This window comes from Gorilla gorilla, chromosome 6, assembly GCF_029281585.2.
Source record: "Gorilla gorilla gorilla isolate KB3781 chromosome 6, NHGRI_mGorGor1-v2.1_pri, whole genome shotgun sequence".
Taxonomy (NCBI): Eukaryota; Metazoa; Chordata; class Mammalia; order Primates; family Hominidae; genus Gorilla; species Gorilla gorilla.
The window spans coordinates 151,782,888-151,802,302 of NC_073230.2; the positions used below are offsets into that span (position 1 = coordinate 151,782,888).

At 41.3% G+C, this 19,415-nt stretch overlaps 3 gene segments (V, D, J or C); all 3 read left to right on the plus strand.

Moving 5' to 3' along the window:
• Positions 1-2,011: 2,011 nt before the first annotated feature.
• On the plus strand, positions 2,012-2,852 carry LOC134758834 (T cell receptor beta variable 18-like). The segment is given in 2 exon segments: positions 2,012-2,179; positions 2,452-2,852. Coding segments are annotated over 2 exon segments (549 nt in total).
• Positions 2,853-4,339: 1,487 nt separating this feature from the next.
• Positions 4,340-6,024, plus strand: LOC134758835 (T cell receptor beta variable 19-like). The segment is given in 3 exon segments: positions 4,340-4,438; positions 5,359-5,491; positions 5,624-6,024. Coding segments are annotated over 3 exon segments (618 nt in total).
• Positions 6,025-12,991: 6,967 nt separating this feature from the next.
• On the plus strand, positions 12,992-13,924 carry LOC129523698 (T cell receptor beta variable 20-1-like). The segment is given in 2 exon segments: positions 12,992-13,191; positions 13,497-13,924. Coding segments are annotated over 2 exon segments (555 nt in total).
• The last annotated feature ends 5,491 nt before the right edge of the window (positions 13,925-19,415 follow it).

A 19,415-nucleotide genomic window follows, 5' to 3' on the forward strand; every position in this document is an offset into this window, starting at 1 on the left:
TTGGGTGGCTGAGGCAGGTGGATCATGAGGTCAAGAGATCGAGACCATCCTGGCCAACATGGTGAAACCCCGTCTATACTAAAAATACAAAAATTAGCTGGGCGTGGTGGTGCGCACTTGTAGTCCCAGCTACTCAGGAGGCTGAGGCAGAAGAATCACTTGAACCCAGGAGGCAGAGGTTGCAGTGAGCCGAGATCGCACCACTGCACTCCAGCCTAGCAATAGAGCAAGACTCAGTCTCCAACAACAAAAACAAAGTCTAAAATAGGCAAATCCTTAAAGAGAGAAAATAGATTAATGATTGCCATGGGCTGTGGGAAGGAATAAATGTGAAATGACATCTAATGATGAAGAATTTCTTTCTGGGGTGATAGAAATATTCTGGAACTCATGGTGACGGTTACAGCTTTGTGAATATACTAAAAACCACTTAATTATATATTTGAAAGGGTGGATGTTATGGTATGTAAATTATATTTCAATTTTAAAGAAAATGTCGACACTCAACATGAAAATATTCAAAATTACAGCTCCAACATCAGAATAAAGACTATATTTTTGGATCTCTAGGATCCTGATTTGAGTAAGACCATGAGTCATTATTATTTGGACACTAAATGTTAACATGATCTTATTTATTATTCAAAGTGTGGAGGGTCCTAGAGGTGCAAGTCATACACCTAACTCCTCTGGGGTGCCTATCCAATGGAGTGAGATTGTGCCTTGTTTCCTGTATCTTTCTTTCACTACTCCTGGGACAAAGTAGACTTTCACATAATTTTTATTCAATGCTGCAGGATGAGAAAGGACAGAAAAATGGGAGGAAGGGGCTGGGCGCGGTGGCTCACGCCTGTAATCCCAGCACTTTGGGAGGCCAAGGCGGGCAGATCATGAGGTCAGGAGATCGAGACCATCCTGGCTAACACGATGAAACCCCGTCTCTACTAAAAATACAAAAAATTAGCCAGGCGTGGTGGCGGGCGCCTGTAGTCCCAGCTACTCAGGAGGCTGAGGTAGGAGAATGGCGTGAACCCGGGAGGTGGAGCTTGCAGTGAGCCGAGATCGCGCCACTGCACTCCAGCCTGGGTGACAGAGTGAGACTCTGTCTCAAATAAATAAATAAATAATAAAAAGGGAGGAATGAAGATCTCTCAAACACAGGCATCCCATGCATGACTACAGAGAATGATACAGATAGGTATGCAGAATAAGGGGACCTGAGGTCAGAGGGGGAAGTCTTTTTAGAGTTTGTTCTTTGAATTACTTATATCGAAAATTCAAGTGGAATAAGTGAAGGTGACAAAAGTGAATTACAAATCTTAAAGTTCCCTGAAAATGCTTGAAGCCATCCCTTAGCTGAGGTGTGGGAGTGAAAAAGCAAACTGAGACAATGTGAAATCATTTTCTATCTCGAATTTTCCCTCCAGCAATGTTGGTGTCCACTTCCCTGTCTCTTAATGGGTGCATCTATATATCACCTCTTGTCAATACCTCTACTCAGCAACAGCCAGAAAATAGAAAGATTATATAAGCCAATAAAAGGAAAATAAGGGAACAAAAAATAAGAATAGTGGAGAGATCATCTACTTGGGAGGCTGAGGTGGGGAGGATTGCTTGAGCCCAGAAATTTGGGACCAGCTTGGGCAAAGAGCAAGACCCCATTTATGAAAAAAATGAATAACATTATCTGGGTATGGTGGCCTGTAGTCCTAGCTACTTAGGAGGCTGAGATGAAGGACTCACTTGACTGATCCTAGGAGATTGAGGCTCTTATGAGATATGATTGCACTGCTGCACTCCAGCCTCGGCAGCGGAGCTAGATCCAGTCTTGAAAAAAAAAAAAAAAAAAAAAAGGTGAAGAGGGAAAAAGAACGAGTAATAGAGGTGCTTACTTCACAACACTAACCTCACAAACACACACTAAGCTAGGTTGTGTGTATAGGTCAGAACAAAAGATCTACCATTTAACTGACATATAAGATTGGTTCTCGAAACCATAGGACCCACTGGAAATGGTGACCTCACAGGAAGATGCATCTTGTAGGAGGCAGCTGTGAGGTTTGGTTCCCCGACATGCTGCAGCAAGTGCCTTTGCCCTGCCTGTGGGCTCCCTCCATGGCCAACTCTGCTATGGACACCAGAGTCCTCTGCTGTGCGGTCATCTGTCTTCTGGGGGCAGGTGAGTTTTCAGCTAAAGGATCACCATCACTGGGCTTTGTTTTGGGCTCTACAGCAGATTCTCAAATATACCCTGGACCTCTGTGTTGACCAAATATTTTGTGAAAGGTATTGACATTTATATGAAAACAAATAATTGTATTATGGAGTAAAAAGCAAAATTCATGTGAGTTTTTAAATGAATGCAGGAGACTTCAAACAGGCTCCTTCACTGTAAGACATTCATCCTTCTGCCATTACAACTCTGTCTCATGCAGTCTCTTCTCCTCTGAGGTCTCTCAAATGCCGGCGTCACGCAGAACCCAAGACACCTAGTCAGGAGGAGGCTACAGGAGGCAAGACTGAGATGCAGCCCAATGAAAGGACACAGTCATGTTTACTGGTATCGGCAGCTCCCAGAGGAAGGTCTGAAATTCATGGTTTATCTCCAGAAAGAAAATATCATAGATGAGTCAGGAATGCCAAAGGAACGATTTTCTGCTGAATTTCCCAAAGAGGGCCCCAGCATCCTGAGGATCCAGCAGGCAGTGCAAGGAGATTCGGCAGCTTATTTCTGTGCCAGCTCACCACCCACATTGATGCAGAGCCACATCCTCTCAGTCCACAAATATCCTCCAGACCTGCCTTGGAAACAGCGGTGGGCCAGGAAGGGAAACGCGTTACCTGTACAGTGAACAGGTCAGCTCTACGGTATTCTGCAAGTTGAGGGTGGAAATAGGGGAGGATTGTAGGAATAACATGAAACATCCCAGGCTACGCTCAGAAACTAAGACTCTGTCATCCAAAGAACATAAAGATTTTTAAGAACTAGACATAATTTTTCAGTTTCAACATTGACTTAATTTGTCAGTTTCAAAACACTTAGCAGTGTAACTCTGTTTTTTACTCCACACTGTATGTCAAGTTCTATATTTCATGCTTTACATCAATAATTTTATTTAATCACCAAGACACACAAGCAAAGGAAGTGCTTTCTTCATTTTCACCAAGAGAAATTATGGTTCTAGGAGTTAATTTTTAGAAAGAAAGAGACAGAGAGATGGGGGAAGAAAGGGGAGGGGAGGGGAGAGGAGGAGAAGGGAAGGGAGGGGAAGGGAGGGGAAGGGAGGGGAAGGGAGGGGAGGGGAGGGGAGGGGAGGGGAGGGGAGGGGAGGGAAGGGAAGGGAAGGGAGAAGGAAACCTAGTAGGTGGCAAAAAGCATTTGGCTCAAAGGGTTATGATTTTTATCTCACATCATGCTGCTTAGCATTCTTTTAGGCATAATCCTTGTTCTGTTCCTTGCCGAGTACCTGTGCAGGTTTTTACGGATGCTAGGTTCAAGAATTCCTGCTATAAAATTATAGAACATCTGAGAGATGATGGAAATAGAGTTGGATAAATTTGTCTAGAATTTAGGGAAAAGGTCTGGCCCACAGATATTGTTCACTAGAAATGTGTCACCTCAACTTTTTGTCTTAATGTTTGTTTTTATTCTCATCACTCAACAGATATAGGCCACCTACAGAAAAAGATTTGTTATAATTTGCTTTGATGAAACAATTTCATAAAATCAAAAGGCAGACAAAAGCAAAGTCATTTCAAATATATGTGCAGACTAAGTCCAGCCTCACCAGCTTGGAGTATAAACCATGTGATTCCACTGCAGTTTTTGCCCTTTGATTTTCTAAAATCATTTAATGTACTCCTGCCCCTCCCTCACTTTACCCAAAAGGAGGAAAACCCAGAAAATCTTTCAGGAAGACAGAAGAGGGACACCGGCTGGGGAGCCTGAGAAAGATCCAGAGAGATTTCCAGAAAAAGACCAACCCTGAGACCCCAGCAAGGCTGCAGAGAAGATGGATTCCAAACTTCATGCCATTTAAAGCACCAGACATGTAATTTAAAGAAACAGTCTTCCAAAGGTAGCGCTTTACAGGGAGGGGAAAAAAAGGCAACGAGGAAGAAAGAGGGTCTTCCGGCAATTCAATAGTGAGGAGAAAAACAGGAAAAAGGGGAAAACTGAGAATTCTGCAAAACAAAAGGAAATCACAAATCAAGAGGACCCACAACCAGCCCCACTACGAAAACAAACAAAGCTCACTAAGGAGTCTGGATTTTGCTAGAATGATGGCCAAAGGAACATTAGACTAGGAATTTTGTAAAACACCTCAATAACACGAAAATGAGCAAGATGAAAGTAATACCCGTACAACAAAGGAAAACATCTCACCTCTGTTCCCTGTTCCCTCACCTCAAAAGCAATCACGAGTCAGAAGAAAACGTAAGTCTACACTCCAAACAGAAATAAATACACTCAAGGAAGCAGCTGAGGATATAAGTGACCATAACCAGACCAGGACTTTAAAAACTCAGACTACAAATGGCCAAAATGGGAAGACATCAAAAAAAAAAAAACAAAAACAAATTGATTGAACTCAGGAGGGACATGAAAGAAAAAGACAAAGTTATCCCAGTCATGAAAAATAAAAGATGACCAAGGGAGAATAAACCCAAATGAAAATTTAGTCAGGGCATTGAACAAAGGCAAAGAAACAAGTAGCAGAATGAGAAGGACATGAGTGAAACCAGCCAGTTAGAAGGTGGTCAAAGAAGGCGAGGTCTTGGTAGGATTGCATGAGGGGCCTGGAACAGCAGCGCTGCGCTCTGTGCAGCAGGACGGCTAAGCAGCAGGTTGTCACAGTGGCCACAGCACTGCTGGCCAGACCCCAGGAGTCACAGTTTCCCTGAGAGAGCTGAGGGCATAAACAATGATAAGTTCTCCAGGGGATGGACTTCCTAAATACTCTGAGTTCATCATTACACATTCTATGCATGTAGCAAAATACCACAGGCACCCACAAATAGGTACACGTATTATGTATCAATGTTTTTTTAAAAAAAGGAAAAATAAATGAATTCCACATTCTTGTATAATCAGAGTGTCTACAGCGCTCCTAGAGCAACCCAAACCTTACGGTTGCTGGAAAGATAAAAACCAATGGGCCAATTGGGGTGAAACTCTGGCCCGGAAACGTGGGGTGCCAGCCCCCTCAGCACAGATGCAATGCAGAGTTATGGGAGGTGCGAATGACTCTGCTCTCTGTCCTGTCTCCTCATCTGCAAAATTAGGAAGCCTGTCTTGAATATCTCCAGGAACCTCCCACCTCTTCATTCCAGCCTCTGACAAACTCTGCACATTAGGCCAGGAGAAGCCCCCAAGCCAAGCCTCTTTTCTCATTCTCTTCCAACAAGTGCTTGGAACTACAAGGAGGCCACCTTTCCACTACGAGCAACCAGGTGCTCTGCTGTGTGGTCCTTTGTCTCCTGGGAGCAAGTGAGTCCTGGGTTCAGGGAGAAAATTCCTATCTGGAATGCTGCAAGTTCCAAATCTAAGGCCTCCCCGAGGGACAGCAGCATCAGGCGCCTCCCTGGGCTGTACTCAGGCATGCCTCTCTTTCTTTTCCAGACACCGTGGATGGTGGAATCACTCAGTCCCCAAAGTACCTGTTCAGAAAGGAAGGACAGAATGTGACCCTGAATTGTGAACAGAATTTGAACCACGATGCCATGTACTGGTACCGACAGGACCCAGGGCAAGGGCTGAGATTGATCTACTACTCACAGATAGTAAATGACTTTCAGAAAGGAGATATAGCTGAAGGGTACAGCGTCTCTCGGGAGAAGAAGGAATCCTTTCCTCTCACTGTGACATCGGCCCAAAAGAACCCGACAGCTTTCTATCTCTGTGCCAGTAGTATAGACACAGTGAAGCACGGATGTCGCCTCTCTGTGCATAAATGTGCCCAGTCCTGCTTCCCCGACCAGGTGGCAGGGCTCCTCTGCATTCTATGATGGCAGGAAACGCCATTCAGCCACTAAGTAGGTTTAAAAAACTGTATATAACTAAAACTCTATATATAAACTATGCATATAAAACTAAAACTATATATGTATACATTTATATACAACTAAAACTTTATATGAGACTAAAATGATAGTTTTATATAGTTTTTTAACCTATAGTTTTATATATATATAACTATATATATATCATTTTTTAAACTATAGTTTTGTAGTTTTATTTATTTATTTACTTTTTAGAGATGGAGTCTCACTCTTTTGCCCAGGCTGCAGTGCAGTGGCATGATCTCAGCTCACTGCAATCTCTGCCTCCCGGGTTCAAGCAATTTTCCTGCCTCAGCCTCCCAAGTAGCTGGGATTACAGGTGCATACCACCACACTTGGCTAATTTTTGTATTTTAGTAGAGGCAGGTTTTCACCATGTTGGCCAGGATGGTCTCGAACTCCTGACCTCAGGTGATCCACCCACCTTGGCCTCCCAAAGTGCTGGGATTACAGGCAAGAGTCACCGTGCCTGGCTGTTTTATAGTTTTGTATAGTTATTTTAAAAAACTATATAAAAGCTTTTGTATAGCCACTTAGTGGCTGAGTGAAGTTTCCTGTCATATATGATATATAGATATGTTTATATATGATAGATACAGATATGTTATATATATGTTATATGTTGTATATAAGATATATACAGAGTCAGAGAGACACAGAAAAGAAGGAAAAGTTAATCTTACAACCCCAAGCTTTTTTCTATTTTACTGAATGCTAGATGAATAGATGAACGAATGAATAGAAATGAATGAATGAATAGAAAATTTTCCCTTCTTTCAGGAAGATAAAAAAGCCTGTGGAAAGAGAGATGTAGAAGACAAACCCTGTAATCACAATTTCATATGACGCGTGCTTTAATGAGAGACGTTAGTGGAGTATAGGAAGTAACACAGCCAATTCTGTCTGGTGACATCAGGAAGGGCGTCAAACAGAAAGCAAATTTTGAGATGAAAGTTATTATTCAAATTTCACCAGATGGGCAAGTAGGATTTCACCAGATGGGCAAGCACCAAAAGAGGGAGGCAGGCTAAGGGAACTATGAAAGGAAAGAGTGATGAGATAATACCAGGAAAAAATTATCAACACTCCCTCCTCCACCGGAATATGGCAATGGAAGAAAATTTGGACAAATGAATGGAGTCAAGTTATTGAACAAAATTGAGTTTCTTGTTCTAGTGGTCCTTCATTGGATATCTGTGTAGAAACATCCAAGAGGCTCCGTAAGTGCAGGTCTGGCACTTAGAAGAGAGGGTCGGGCTTGAGAGAAATGTTTGAGTGATAGTTAAGCACACAGGTGTGAGTAAAACTTCCCAGGTGATCTTGTCTTCTATGCTTTCTCTCTTTATGCTCTGCACCTATGCCTTGAATTGGAAGGTAAGTGGTGTAAGTGGTGTTATTTCTTATGTTGACTTACAAATGTCTATTTGATCATATAATTACATTTCTGGAAATTGATGTTTCTATGTTATTCTTCAAATACAACTAAAACTGCTGGTTGAAAATTTTTGTAAAATATTGTCAGAAGCATCAAATAACCTTAGTCTGTCCTGCTGTATTGTCCTCTTTTTCCAGGGATAAGAAATTTTTAGAAAAATATGAGTCCCTGTCCAGAATACACAAGCCTTGGCTCCACGAATTTTCTTCGAATTATTTCCTGGATTCTGTGTTTAGCTTTGGATTTCTTCTTCTACATAGCCTATGGGAGTTTGACTCACACAGAGTCCCACAGAAACCAAAATACTAAAACTTAGAGATGGAAAAGACAGTTCTCCCTGAATAGGATCTAAAGAACATTAAAACATGGTATCATGAGAACTACAACCAGTCATTGAAACTAATGTTTTCTGATAGTAGTAAGTAAAACACTGGAAATGAGATGGCTCTAAGCTACTTCACTTTGAATGTTCAGACCATATTCACAGATGCCTCCACATCAGTCATTCTCTGAGCCAGAGGATGGAGCCAGGGACCTTCATGGCGGTGGGAAACACACAGTCCCATAGTGCTATCTGTGCCCTGTATACAAGCCATTCTCCAGAGGTGATGGGATTGGGAAAGACTGTCTGTCCAATGAGAGGAAGAAAATGAAAGGGAAGACAGTAAGAGATAGACAATCTTGTTTTTCCTTGTTTTTCTTGTCCGTGACTAGAATGGACACAAATTCCTTTCTTTCAGTTGAGGAATTTATTAAAGCAGGGCATAAGAGCTTAAATAGACTTCAAAAATTCTACTGTAAAACTATTAACCATTTGCTTTTTTCAGGGTAATCTTAATACTGAAAAGAACACTGTAGCTATGAAGTTTCATCATAATCTCCATTCCCACAACCAGGTTGTAAGAGAGATATCATCTGAAGTGAAAGACAGGAAATTTTTAAAATGTAAAATATCACTGAATGTTTTCTTAGCAAGTTTTGAGAGGCCATCGCATCTATTAAACAGGAAGATAATTTATATAAAATTTTAATCTAGAACTGTATTTCTTTAACATAATAAACATAATTGCTCTATTTAAAATCACATTGAACATAACAAACAGTAAATTAGACAAGTCAGAAAACCAATTTGTCAACTGTATAAAAATTGAAGAAATAGTCCAGAATTCTTAGGAAGCAGAAAGGGATATTTAACGTGTGAGAAAAAGGTATTACCACAATAGCAGCTTTATTCCCAATGGCTCCAAATTGGAAAATATTCAACATCTGATGATGCAATGGAGAAATGATTGTGTTACATTTATGTAACAGAATATAATATAGCACAAAAAAATCAAATGTAATTTCCAACACAGATATTTCAAATATAACACTGAATAAAATATAGTAGACACAAAATAGTAGAGTATGTAGTCAGAATAGTGATTAAATTTGGTAGCATTATGTATTTATTCTGAGGGAGACATGAGGAAGGCTTTTGGAATTCTAAATTCTATATCTTGATCTGGGTGATGATTACATGAGTATATTCATTTCAAAAATTCATTGGGCTGAACACTTAAGATTTGTGCAGTCTATGTATTTTATACCTCACTTAGAAAACTTAAAATGGCAAGTATATTATCTTGACCAATGATCTATTGCTGTGTGACAAACCACGCCAAAAGTTAGTGATTTAAAAGAACAACATATTATTATCTCTTGTGATTCTGTAGAAGGGCTCAGCTGGACAGTTCTCACTTAGGGCTGCTCACATGGTCACTGTCAGATAGTCACTGAGGCTGAAGATATCTGAAGACTCAACTAGGCTGAATATCCAAGGTGGCTTTTTTGTGCCCCTGTTGGTTCGTTACCTGGGATGGCTGCAGTAGCTGTGGACCCGCTGAGCATTTCTCTCTGTACACAACCTTTTGATGTGATTAGATGAGCTGTCTCACAGCATGGTGGCCTCTAGGCAGCTAAAGTTTTGGCATGGTCGTTGACCACCCTAACTGTGAGCATTCAAGAGACCCAGATGTGGTCAACTAGGTTTCTTACAGCCCAGCCTGAGAAATATGCAGTGACACCTCCACCACAATCCAGCCAGCTCAGATTCAAGAGAAGGGCACCCCTGGGAAGGTGACCACTGGGCAGTGTGTTTCATCAGGCTGGTGTCTTTGAAGACCAAATACCACACCACAGCCATTTGAATTTGTGTCATTACTTGGTACTCTTATTTTTTCCCTGCTGCTCTTTTTGCATTGAAGTCCTTTTGGGATGACATCAATAAAACTATCTCATGTTTTTAAGATTGTATTTGTCTAGTATTTCTTTTTCAACCTTTCTACATGTAGCCTTTTTGTTGTTTTTATTCTTCAGGTGGGTATTTCATAAGCAGTGTGTATTTTTTCAGCCCATGATTTATAGAACTAGAATCCTCAGTCTATTGTCTTAAATGTATTTCTGTATAGTTTTCTATAGAAGGTGATTTCCTGGGTTTTGAGTTATGTTTCTTGCTTGGTTTTGTACATTAATTTTTCTCACATTTTGGTTTCTTCTTCCCTCATGCATGACCTTATTTTTGTTGACTATTTTTCTCATTTCATTATTTTGCCTTTCAGAAGTCCACAATTCATTTTCATTTTTTGATGGTTAACTGTAACATTTTATTATATAATTATATTAAGAAAATCTGAGATTAGTCTTATCTTTACCATTCTCCTGAAGCCTGTGTGAACTTTAGAACAATTAACACCTATGGTTCCCCTTCATGATTTCCAATATTTTGGATAGTCAGAATGTTAGATCTATCATAACTAGAAGTATTGTTTTATTTTACCAATACTTAATTACAATTACCTACCTATGTGTTAACCATCATCTTTAATCGTCATTGTTTTTGCACAAAACTTTAGTATACCAACTCAGAGCAGAAAGAGGATCCATCATATTCTGTGTCTGCCCTATTAAGCATGCTTCTCTGCTGCATGGCCTTTGACTCCTAGTAGTAGATTTATCCCAGGCAAAGATATAGAGCCCTATTATGGGCTATCAGATCTCAACACCAAGGATTTCTTGTGCCACAGCCCTTTGGTGCCAGGCCTCTGACTCTAACTTCTATCTCTTTTTCCAACAGTTCTCATGGATACTGAAGTCCCCCAGACACCAAGAAAACTGGTCACATTGACTAATTTTAAGAGATGGCATTGAAGTAGTCTCAGAAAATGAAAAGTCATAGCACATACTAGCTATTGACAATGTATGGTTTTGGCTATGGCAAACCCATAACACAAATGGAAGTGTCAGGGAAGAAAAACCACCATGAGCATTAAGGAACAAAAGAATACATTATAGGAATGAGGCCTGACACAATTTGGGGAGAAGATGGATAAGTGAAAGTTTGAAAAGGGTCGGAAAAAACAACTCTAACCAGCTCTGGTGAAGGTGGATGAACTGGACTTTGCATTAAGTTTTGCATTAAGCTGGTATATCCATGCACTACATGGAACCATGAACGGGCCGGTGTAGGAATCTATTGAAGATGGCTGACTCTATGTGCCAATAGCCCTGTGAGTTCTCAGAAAATTTGGTGGTGGGACTGCAGTCCCTCCTGGTCAGCAGGGCTGGCAGTCGGTATAAAGAGCTGGATGTGAAGCAGGGGAAAGTCAGCATAAATTGGAACTCACTGGCACTTTTGATGCTACTCCTCACTGCCTGGAGCCAGTGATGACTTCAGAACTCAGTAGCAGCTGTTTTACTTTCCCCTTACAAACTTCCTGCATTTCTTACCCCATGATCAACTCTAACCCGGAACCATACTAGGAAAAAAGTTATCCGAAACATATTCCCTGCTTAGCTAAGTTGACACAGTGATAAAACCCCACAAGAATATCCAGATGCTCCTTGACTTGCAGTGGGGTAATATCCTGATAAATCCAGCACAAATTGAAAGCATCATAATTCAACTTACAATATCCAGCTTGTCTGTACATAACCCCATCATAAGTCAAGGAGCACACTGAAATGCATATTGCTTTTGCACCATTGTAAAGTTGAGAAGTCATTGAACCATCATGAGACCATCTGTACCTGACAATTAGTGTTTCTCAAAATAAATAGGAAGATTTTCTTCTGATCTGAAGGTCTTCCAGCCACCCCCTCCCAGACATATCATAATATTGGACCAGAGGTCACCCATAGCAAGCTGTCCCTACTTACTCTTTGCAGAAAAAGTACAGTTACAGTATGAAGTGACCTCATTTTAATGAGGCCTAACATACCCAGGAAATAAAAAATGCAGCCACAGGAGCATACAGATGCCCTTTAATAGATATGTCAATATTAACATAATGCAATAGCTATATTTGTTATAAAACGATTTCACTATTGCACAAACATAATATGATGGGTGAAGTCTTAATCTTATCTTTTCTAGCTATCTATGCCAGAGAAGCAGAACTAAATATTAAATGAAAGCACAATTGGGAGGCTGTTATAAAAATGAAAACATAGGGCTTTCAAAAAACTTTCCAGCTCCTTGTAATTGCTACACATTTCCAACATCAATCCATTAAAACATTGTATCCCAATGTTCAAATCAAGTATCCCAGCCTGTTCAAATCAAAGAATTTCTTATGCCTCCTAGAAACTATTTTCACTGTCCAGTACTTAGTATGACCTCCATTACAATAGAATAAATTTAACTAATTATTCTCACAACCTCAACAGTGATCAACACAGAAACATACAAGCTAAATTGAGAAATATTATTAGAATGTTTAGAATTAAGTCCCTTTATATATGAGGGAAATTGTCATGAGATACTCATGAGGTAACTATCTCATTTAGAAAATGATGAAGTGGCTTCAACATGATTATGAAGAAACATTGGACTTCCAGCCGAGGCACTGGCCTGCGCTTTATCAATATTTATGGTAGTGCCAACCTGTAGGTCTAGTGATTAACAACCATGAGTTGTCTTGGTGTCATTACTTTGAGGATATGAAACAGAAGCAGCAAACAGACTCCAATGCCATTCATTACCCAAACCTACACTCCTTTCCTTATAGGAAACTCACTTAAGTCATTACAATGCTTTATGTCTCAGTGTATCTTTAATAAATTTGGAAGTTGAATTGGGAAGTCTTTAGGCCACTTTAGGCAATATATGGTTTTTTTTGTTTTCTTTTGAGATGGGGTCTCACTCTGTCACGCAGGCTGGAGTGCAGTGGCATGATTTCAGCTCACTGCAACCTCAGCCTCCTGGGTTCAAGCAATTCTCTGCCTCAGCCTCCTGAGTAGCTGGGATTACAGGTGCCCACCACCACGCCTGGCTAATTTTTGTGTTTTTAGTAGAGATGGGTTTTCACCATGTTGGCCAGATTGGTCTTGAACTCCTAACCTTGTGATCCACCCGCCTCGGACTCACAAAGTTCTGGAATTACAGGCGTGAGCCACCTCACCCGACCTGTATGGTTTTTGACAAGCAGAGATGGACGTAACATCAGTCATGGGCAAAGATTACCACCAGGGGGCAGACTAGGGCATCCTTGGGATTCTGTGATCAGTCATCCCTCCTCGCTGGTGAATGGAGGCAGTGGTCACAACTCTCCCCAGAGAAGGTGGTGTGAGGCCATCACGGAAGATGCTGCTACTTCTGCTGCTTCTGCTGCTTCTGGGGCCAGGTATAGGCCTCCTTCTACCTGGGAGCTTGGGTGGGCATGTGCGTGTGTTGGCATGGTCAAGTGGTGGCCAGCAGGGTTGCAATGTGGATTGTTTATGCTCATCGAAGGGAGAGAGAGAGGCCCTGCTCTCTAGAGGTGTAAAGTGTAAGGTGAAAGCCGCCAGTCAGAGGAGATGGGGGATTATGGCCCTAGGGAGATGACGGGAAGATTGCACAAAACAAACAGGACTCTCCAGGAGCTGGGAGCACAGGGAGGGAGTGAGGCTCAGCTCTGCCTGGCATCCTGTCTGACTCGGCTCCCACTGGGCTCTCCTCTCTCTCTGGCTTCTGTCTCAGCAGGCTCCGGGCTTGGTGCTGTCGTCTCTCAACATCCGAGCAGGGTTATCTGTAAGAGTGGAACCTCTGTGAAGATCGAGTGCCGTTGCCTGGACTTTCAGGCCACAACTATGTTTTGGTATCGTCAGTTCCCGAAACAGAGCCTCATGCTGATGGCAACTTCCAATGAGGGCTCCAAGGCCACATACGAGCAAGGCGTCGAGAAGGACAAGTTTCTCATCAACCATCCAAACCTGACCTTGTCCACTCTGACAGTGACCAGTGCCCATCCTGAAGACAGCAGCTTCTACATCTGCAGTGCTAGAGACACAGCGCCAGGAGGGGATCAGAGACCGCGGCAAGAACCCCTGCAGCTGCCCTCCGCCCCAGCGGGCCCCCTGAGTGCTGACAGGGGAAGCGTGGAGAATGGAAAGCCACAGCTTTCCTGACTGAGACATCTGGGAGTGTGTGTGCAGGGGGTGGGGCGGGGGGAGGGGGAGAAAAAGAAAAGAAGCACTGTGAGTGTGGAGTATGGAGGAGGTGTAGTGTTTGAGACCCACGAAATGGCAATAGAGTTGGGCCTAAAGTGGTCGGCGGACATGGAAAGTTCCCTGAAAATTATAAAACCTGGAATTTTGCCCTGACTCTGCCACATTAGTCATGTATTCTTGAATAGATCTACACATAATCCTAGAGGTAGATATGAAGACAGTTGTATAATCACTGTGTATTTCCTATAATAAACTTCAGCAATTGGCTTTCTTGTCATCATGCTGGGCTCTCAAGACAAAGATAACCAAGAGGCAGCCAAGTAGAGAGTTATGCATGAATACGTTACCTTAGGGGAGGATAGCAACAGCATTGAATAGCATTCACTCCAAATTTGTGTTCTGTCCTCCTTAGACCAGGCCACCAAAATAAAATCCTATCACATTTCCTGTAAATGTTGAACGCCATCATGTTCTCCCTGGTGTTTCGGTTGATGAATGAACAGAGTAAGACTCGGTACAAAGGGAGGGGAGCACCCTCTACGCCCAGGTACACACCATATGGAATGTATCGCTAGGGAAGGTGCTGGTGAGCTGGCTCCTGGGAAAGGTGTCAAGGGGAGGAGGGGGCAGAGGTACCTAGAAGGAAGACCTCAGACAACATGGCTTGTCTACAGAGTTGGAAAGTTCTGGCAGTAGTTAGAAGACAGTAAGTGGAACAGTGAAAATCCTTTCCTAGGAGAAACCAAACATTTACATTGACCACAAATCTGTATGAACCAACAGAAAATGAGCAAAACATACGACCATACATTTAATAGAATAAACATATATGACTAATAAACATATAGAGATATTTCACTTCATTGATGATCAGGATAATATGAAGCAAGACACAATGATACATAGTTTTATATCCACTTGATTAGCAAAATATAAAAAGTTTAGAAATATAAAATGTTAGCGAGGGTATGGATTCATAGGATTACTTATAAATTACTGATGGGAGCATAAGTACTATCAACCATTTGGAAACAGTTCAGCATTATCTCGTAGTTGAAGATTCCTATATCCCATGACTCAGCAATTCCACTCCTAGGTTTACATCAGGAGAAGCTCTTGCATACACATATCAGAAGACATAAATACAAAAGTGTTCTTAACAGCACCAAACAGTAGAAAAACATGGCACCAAGCCACATATGCACTGAGAAGAGTGAATGAATAAACTGTGACATATTCATATGAGTCAAAATGAATGAACTATAGTGAAGAGCAAGGTTATAAGTGAATCTTAGCAATATAATAGCAAATGTAAAAACTAAGTCTAATGAGATTATGCAAAGCATAATGTGCTTTTCATAAAGCTAAAAACAAGTCAAGAAAATAATTTTCAGGACTAAAATATATTAGAACAAATTATATTGAAAGGAAAGCAAAGACGAGTTGTATGCTGGAGCCTACTTTATCAGCTCATGGGAGCTGACTGTATACATTTTTCCCAACTCCAGTTTTAGTGACATCATTTTGTTAGCTTGAAACTGGCCATAGTGTGAGGGTATTTACACTACAGAAATGAGCAAACACAGCAAATTACGGTTTGCTTTATTTTCCTCCGGACTTAGTTGTCAACCCTTTACCCTTTACCAACACACTACTGGCAGGGAATAATAATGACCCAAGTTCAGGATTTTTATAAGGCTGGGGCATGGCAGGAGATAGAATGAGAGAGAACTACATAGCTATACATTGAAATATTGTCAAGGTCTATCTTGCATAATGTTGAGGAGGAGATGTTTTACAAGTTCCTATTATGTTTTTTAAAAATATTCATTGACAAGCAATGCCTGTGTGTTATGAACCACAGGTTAAGATAAATAAAATTGTATGCATATAGCATCAAAAAGAAGAGAAAACAAATAAATGAATAGATTAGCGTTCTTACAAGAAAAGGATCAAGGGCATTTTATAGTTAAAACCAGGAGTGAAATAGCAGTGGCTTAACTGCTATCATCCTTATATAGATATCGGCTGCTGAATTAATCACAGCGGACAACCTACCACCCAACAGACCTGGACCCTTGTCAACCCCTTTGCAACACAGAACAGGGGTTTAGACAATAAGGGTGAACGTGAAAGCGTGGAGATGACACCTGGCCCCTGACCAAGGTGGAACTGACTGGAATAAGATGGGAGCCAATTCTGCAGTGGACACGCTGCTGCTGTTCGTCTCCGCTGTGACCGTGTGTTGCTGGTGGTTAAATACCCCACCTGGGTTCAGTCACCTCAGACTGTGCCATTGCCACTGAACTCAGGGCCCACTTTAGTTGTAGCCTTTTACTCTGTTAGTGTTTTCAGCCCGGAGAACAGAGCTAGTAAAATACTTATAAAATACTCCACTGCTTCACTAATGGCATGGAAAAGACAAGAGCTTTTAAGGCTCTGGCATGAAACAGGGAGACAGTGGTTACATTCCTATTTCACGCAGTCACTATTTCCGTCTACGTTAAGCTGAGGAGTGTAGTGTTTCAGTGACATTTAGCATGGAACGCTGCTGGGTTCAGACCTGCCATTCCTAAACCAGCTGACTGTCAAGGACACAGCCTACTGCCTACCTATATTACCTTAGGAAAGGAGACAACAGCATTGAACAGCATTCAGTCCGTATTTGTGTTCTGTCTTCCTTGGACAAGTACCAACAAAATAAAATCCTATCACATTTCCTGTAAATTTTGAATGACATAAATTTTTGATGAGCAATTCTTTTTGAAGTGTTGAACTTTCTGTTCTGATTTTATATTCTACTCTCTGTGCTTTGTTGTATTTAAAATCAAGTTCACCTTTCAGAGGCAGTGATGGGTGAGGTAAGAGACAGACTCTTACATCCTCCTCCCCAACACACACACACACACACACACACACACACGCGGAGGCACTGTTTTCCCCAGTAATGGAGAAGCCATGGGAAGAATTTCAGAGGTTTCAAGGGAGCTAGTGTCTTCTAATTCCTCTATATCCTTGGATATCCCCATTCTTAATGTCAAAAATAATCTCTCGAACTGGTTTCCCAGAGTCTCAACCCATTTGCTATAGTACATGCACCATCTCAGGTGTCCAAAGATGAATATTTGATAAGCTACTTCACAACTTCATACCTCTGCTGTTGTTTTTCCATTCTGGAATGTGGAAAGCAGTGTGACTCCTATTAACTGACCAGTAGTCAATTTTAACTACCCATAAATATGTGAGTGTCTTTTATCTGTAATCTCCTATCTGGTGCCATTTTTGAAAACCAGTTAAGACTCTTTTATCCTAAAAAATGAACTATGTCTAATTTCTTGAAAGTAATTATTGATGAAATACTCCCTGGAGAGTCTGAAGCCCCTGATATTGCATATTTAATGGTTATCCTCCTTTTAATAAAAGGTATAGGAAGAAATTTTAAATATTATTCCTAAATACCTTACATCAAGATGAGCTAGAGTTAATTAAGTGGGACGAGGGATAATGAATTCAAGGGCATTTAAGAAAGATTAAAGAACCAGTGCAAAATGTTTTAATCAGGAAATAAATTAGTGTGTTTAATGACAGGAAAGAAGTCAGCAGAGTGACAGGAGCAGGGGGAGGAGGTGGTTGAGTACAGGGCAAAATTGAAGAAGGCAGGAAGGCACCAGACCACTCAGAACCTTACTGGTCAAGGTAAATGATACAGAATCCAACATAAAGCTTAATAGGAGACACTGAGGTTTTCAACATTTGACTTCTTTAGTAATCAGATTCGTGGCTGTGTGTGTATCTGTGTATTTAATCACCCTGGTCACAAAGTGAAGAAATAATGGACCATGCAGGGAAGGCAAAATGTTACCTCTACCCTCTTACAGTTTTTTGGCTGGTCCTGAGAATGGAACAGATTAACAGGAAGGAAAGCATACACATGTATTTAATACAAGTTTTACATCACATGAAAGCCCCCATAATTAAAGGAAGACCTGAACGTGCAGTTAGAGTTGAACATTCATATATTGAATTGGGCAAAGAGTCATACATTGTGGAAAGGTGAAAAAGTAAAGGGGCTTAGGCTAGGGTTGCTGGTTGAATGGCAAAGTGACTAGGAAGGTGAGGATTAGTTTAACAAGCTTTTTTTGTTACAGATTCCTTGGCCTCAACATCATCCCATTCTATCTTGGATGTTAAGAATATTCTTTTTTCCTGGTATAGATAAGACATCTTTTATATGGGAGGCTTATTCCATTTTTCAAGAAGAAAAGGGGAAGGGTCAGAGTACTCCTCTTATACTTGCTATTGTCTTTAATGCCTCTAGCTCAAAATAATCCTTATGCCAAAGTGGCATATTTTGGGCGGAGGGTTGGGAGGCTTATGCTGCCACCCTCCAGCAGTGTGAACAGAGTTGATGCGGAGGAAAAACTTAGCTCAGGCAAGCAGTAGTTTAGCTCAGATAATGATGATGGTGTTAGAAATATGGGGAAAATGAGACATTTAAAAGGAAGTAAATCAAAGGACTTGGCGATTGATTAGACATGAGCAGCAATATGCAGGGGGTGGGGGATGGTGATTAAGAGAGACTGCTACACACAGACAAATAAGAAGGACCAAGTGGGAAGAAATCAAGATTTACTATGAGATTGGGAGTGCCTTAGGGACAGTAATCTAACCAGGAATATGCAGAGAGCAGTTGGATGTACAAGTCATGGACTCAGAAAATGGATCTGGATAAGAAGTACACCTTTGGGACATTTAGCATCACTGGAAGAACGAAAGTGCCTCCAACCCTTTGATATAGAGTTTACAATGAAAAGATCAGAGAACATAGGATAGCGGTTTAGGGAGCACACCTGCCTTGGGGGACTATAAAAGGTTGAGGGAGGCAAAATGCACTGATAAACCACCATCGGCATTAGACTAATGGCTGAATAATTGTGTAAGTAATTGCTAGTAACAATGCTGTGGAGTACGTGGCAGGTAGCACATCAAGTGCTGCTTTTTTCTTAATTCCGCTCTGATACCTGGAATGCCTTTTTGCTGCCTCGCTGCCGGGCGGGCCACTCCCCACTCAGGCAGGCCGAGGCAGAGCTCAGCGGGCATTGGATGAATTCGCTCCTTTGACCACTAGAGGGTAATGTGGATCTTTCTATAAAATATCTGCCGCTCATCTAGTGGGGACTCACAGCTTCACCGGATATTTCAGATGAGATGTTTAGGTACTGACTGACCAAAAAAAGTGCAGATATCCTGGGAGGCCAATTGGTCTTTAAAATGGCAGGATCTAATCTTAACATTTTGTAATACCCTTAGCGTTTACCCATATCTGGCACCTGTAGTTGTGTGATTTCTACACAGTTGATAAATATATAAATGAATAATATCGTGATTTCTATTCAACATTGTGCTGAACTTGCAACCAGTGAAACAAGAGGAAAAAGTTGAAAATGAG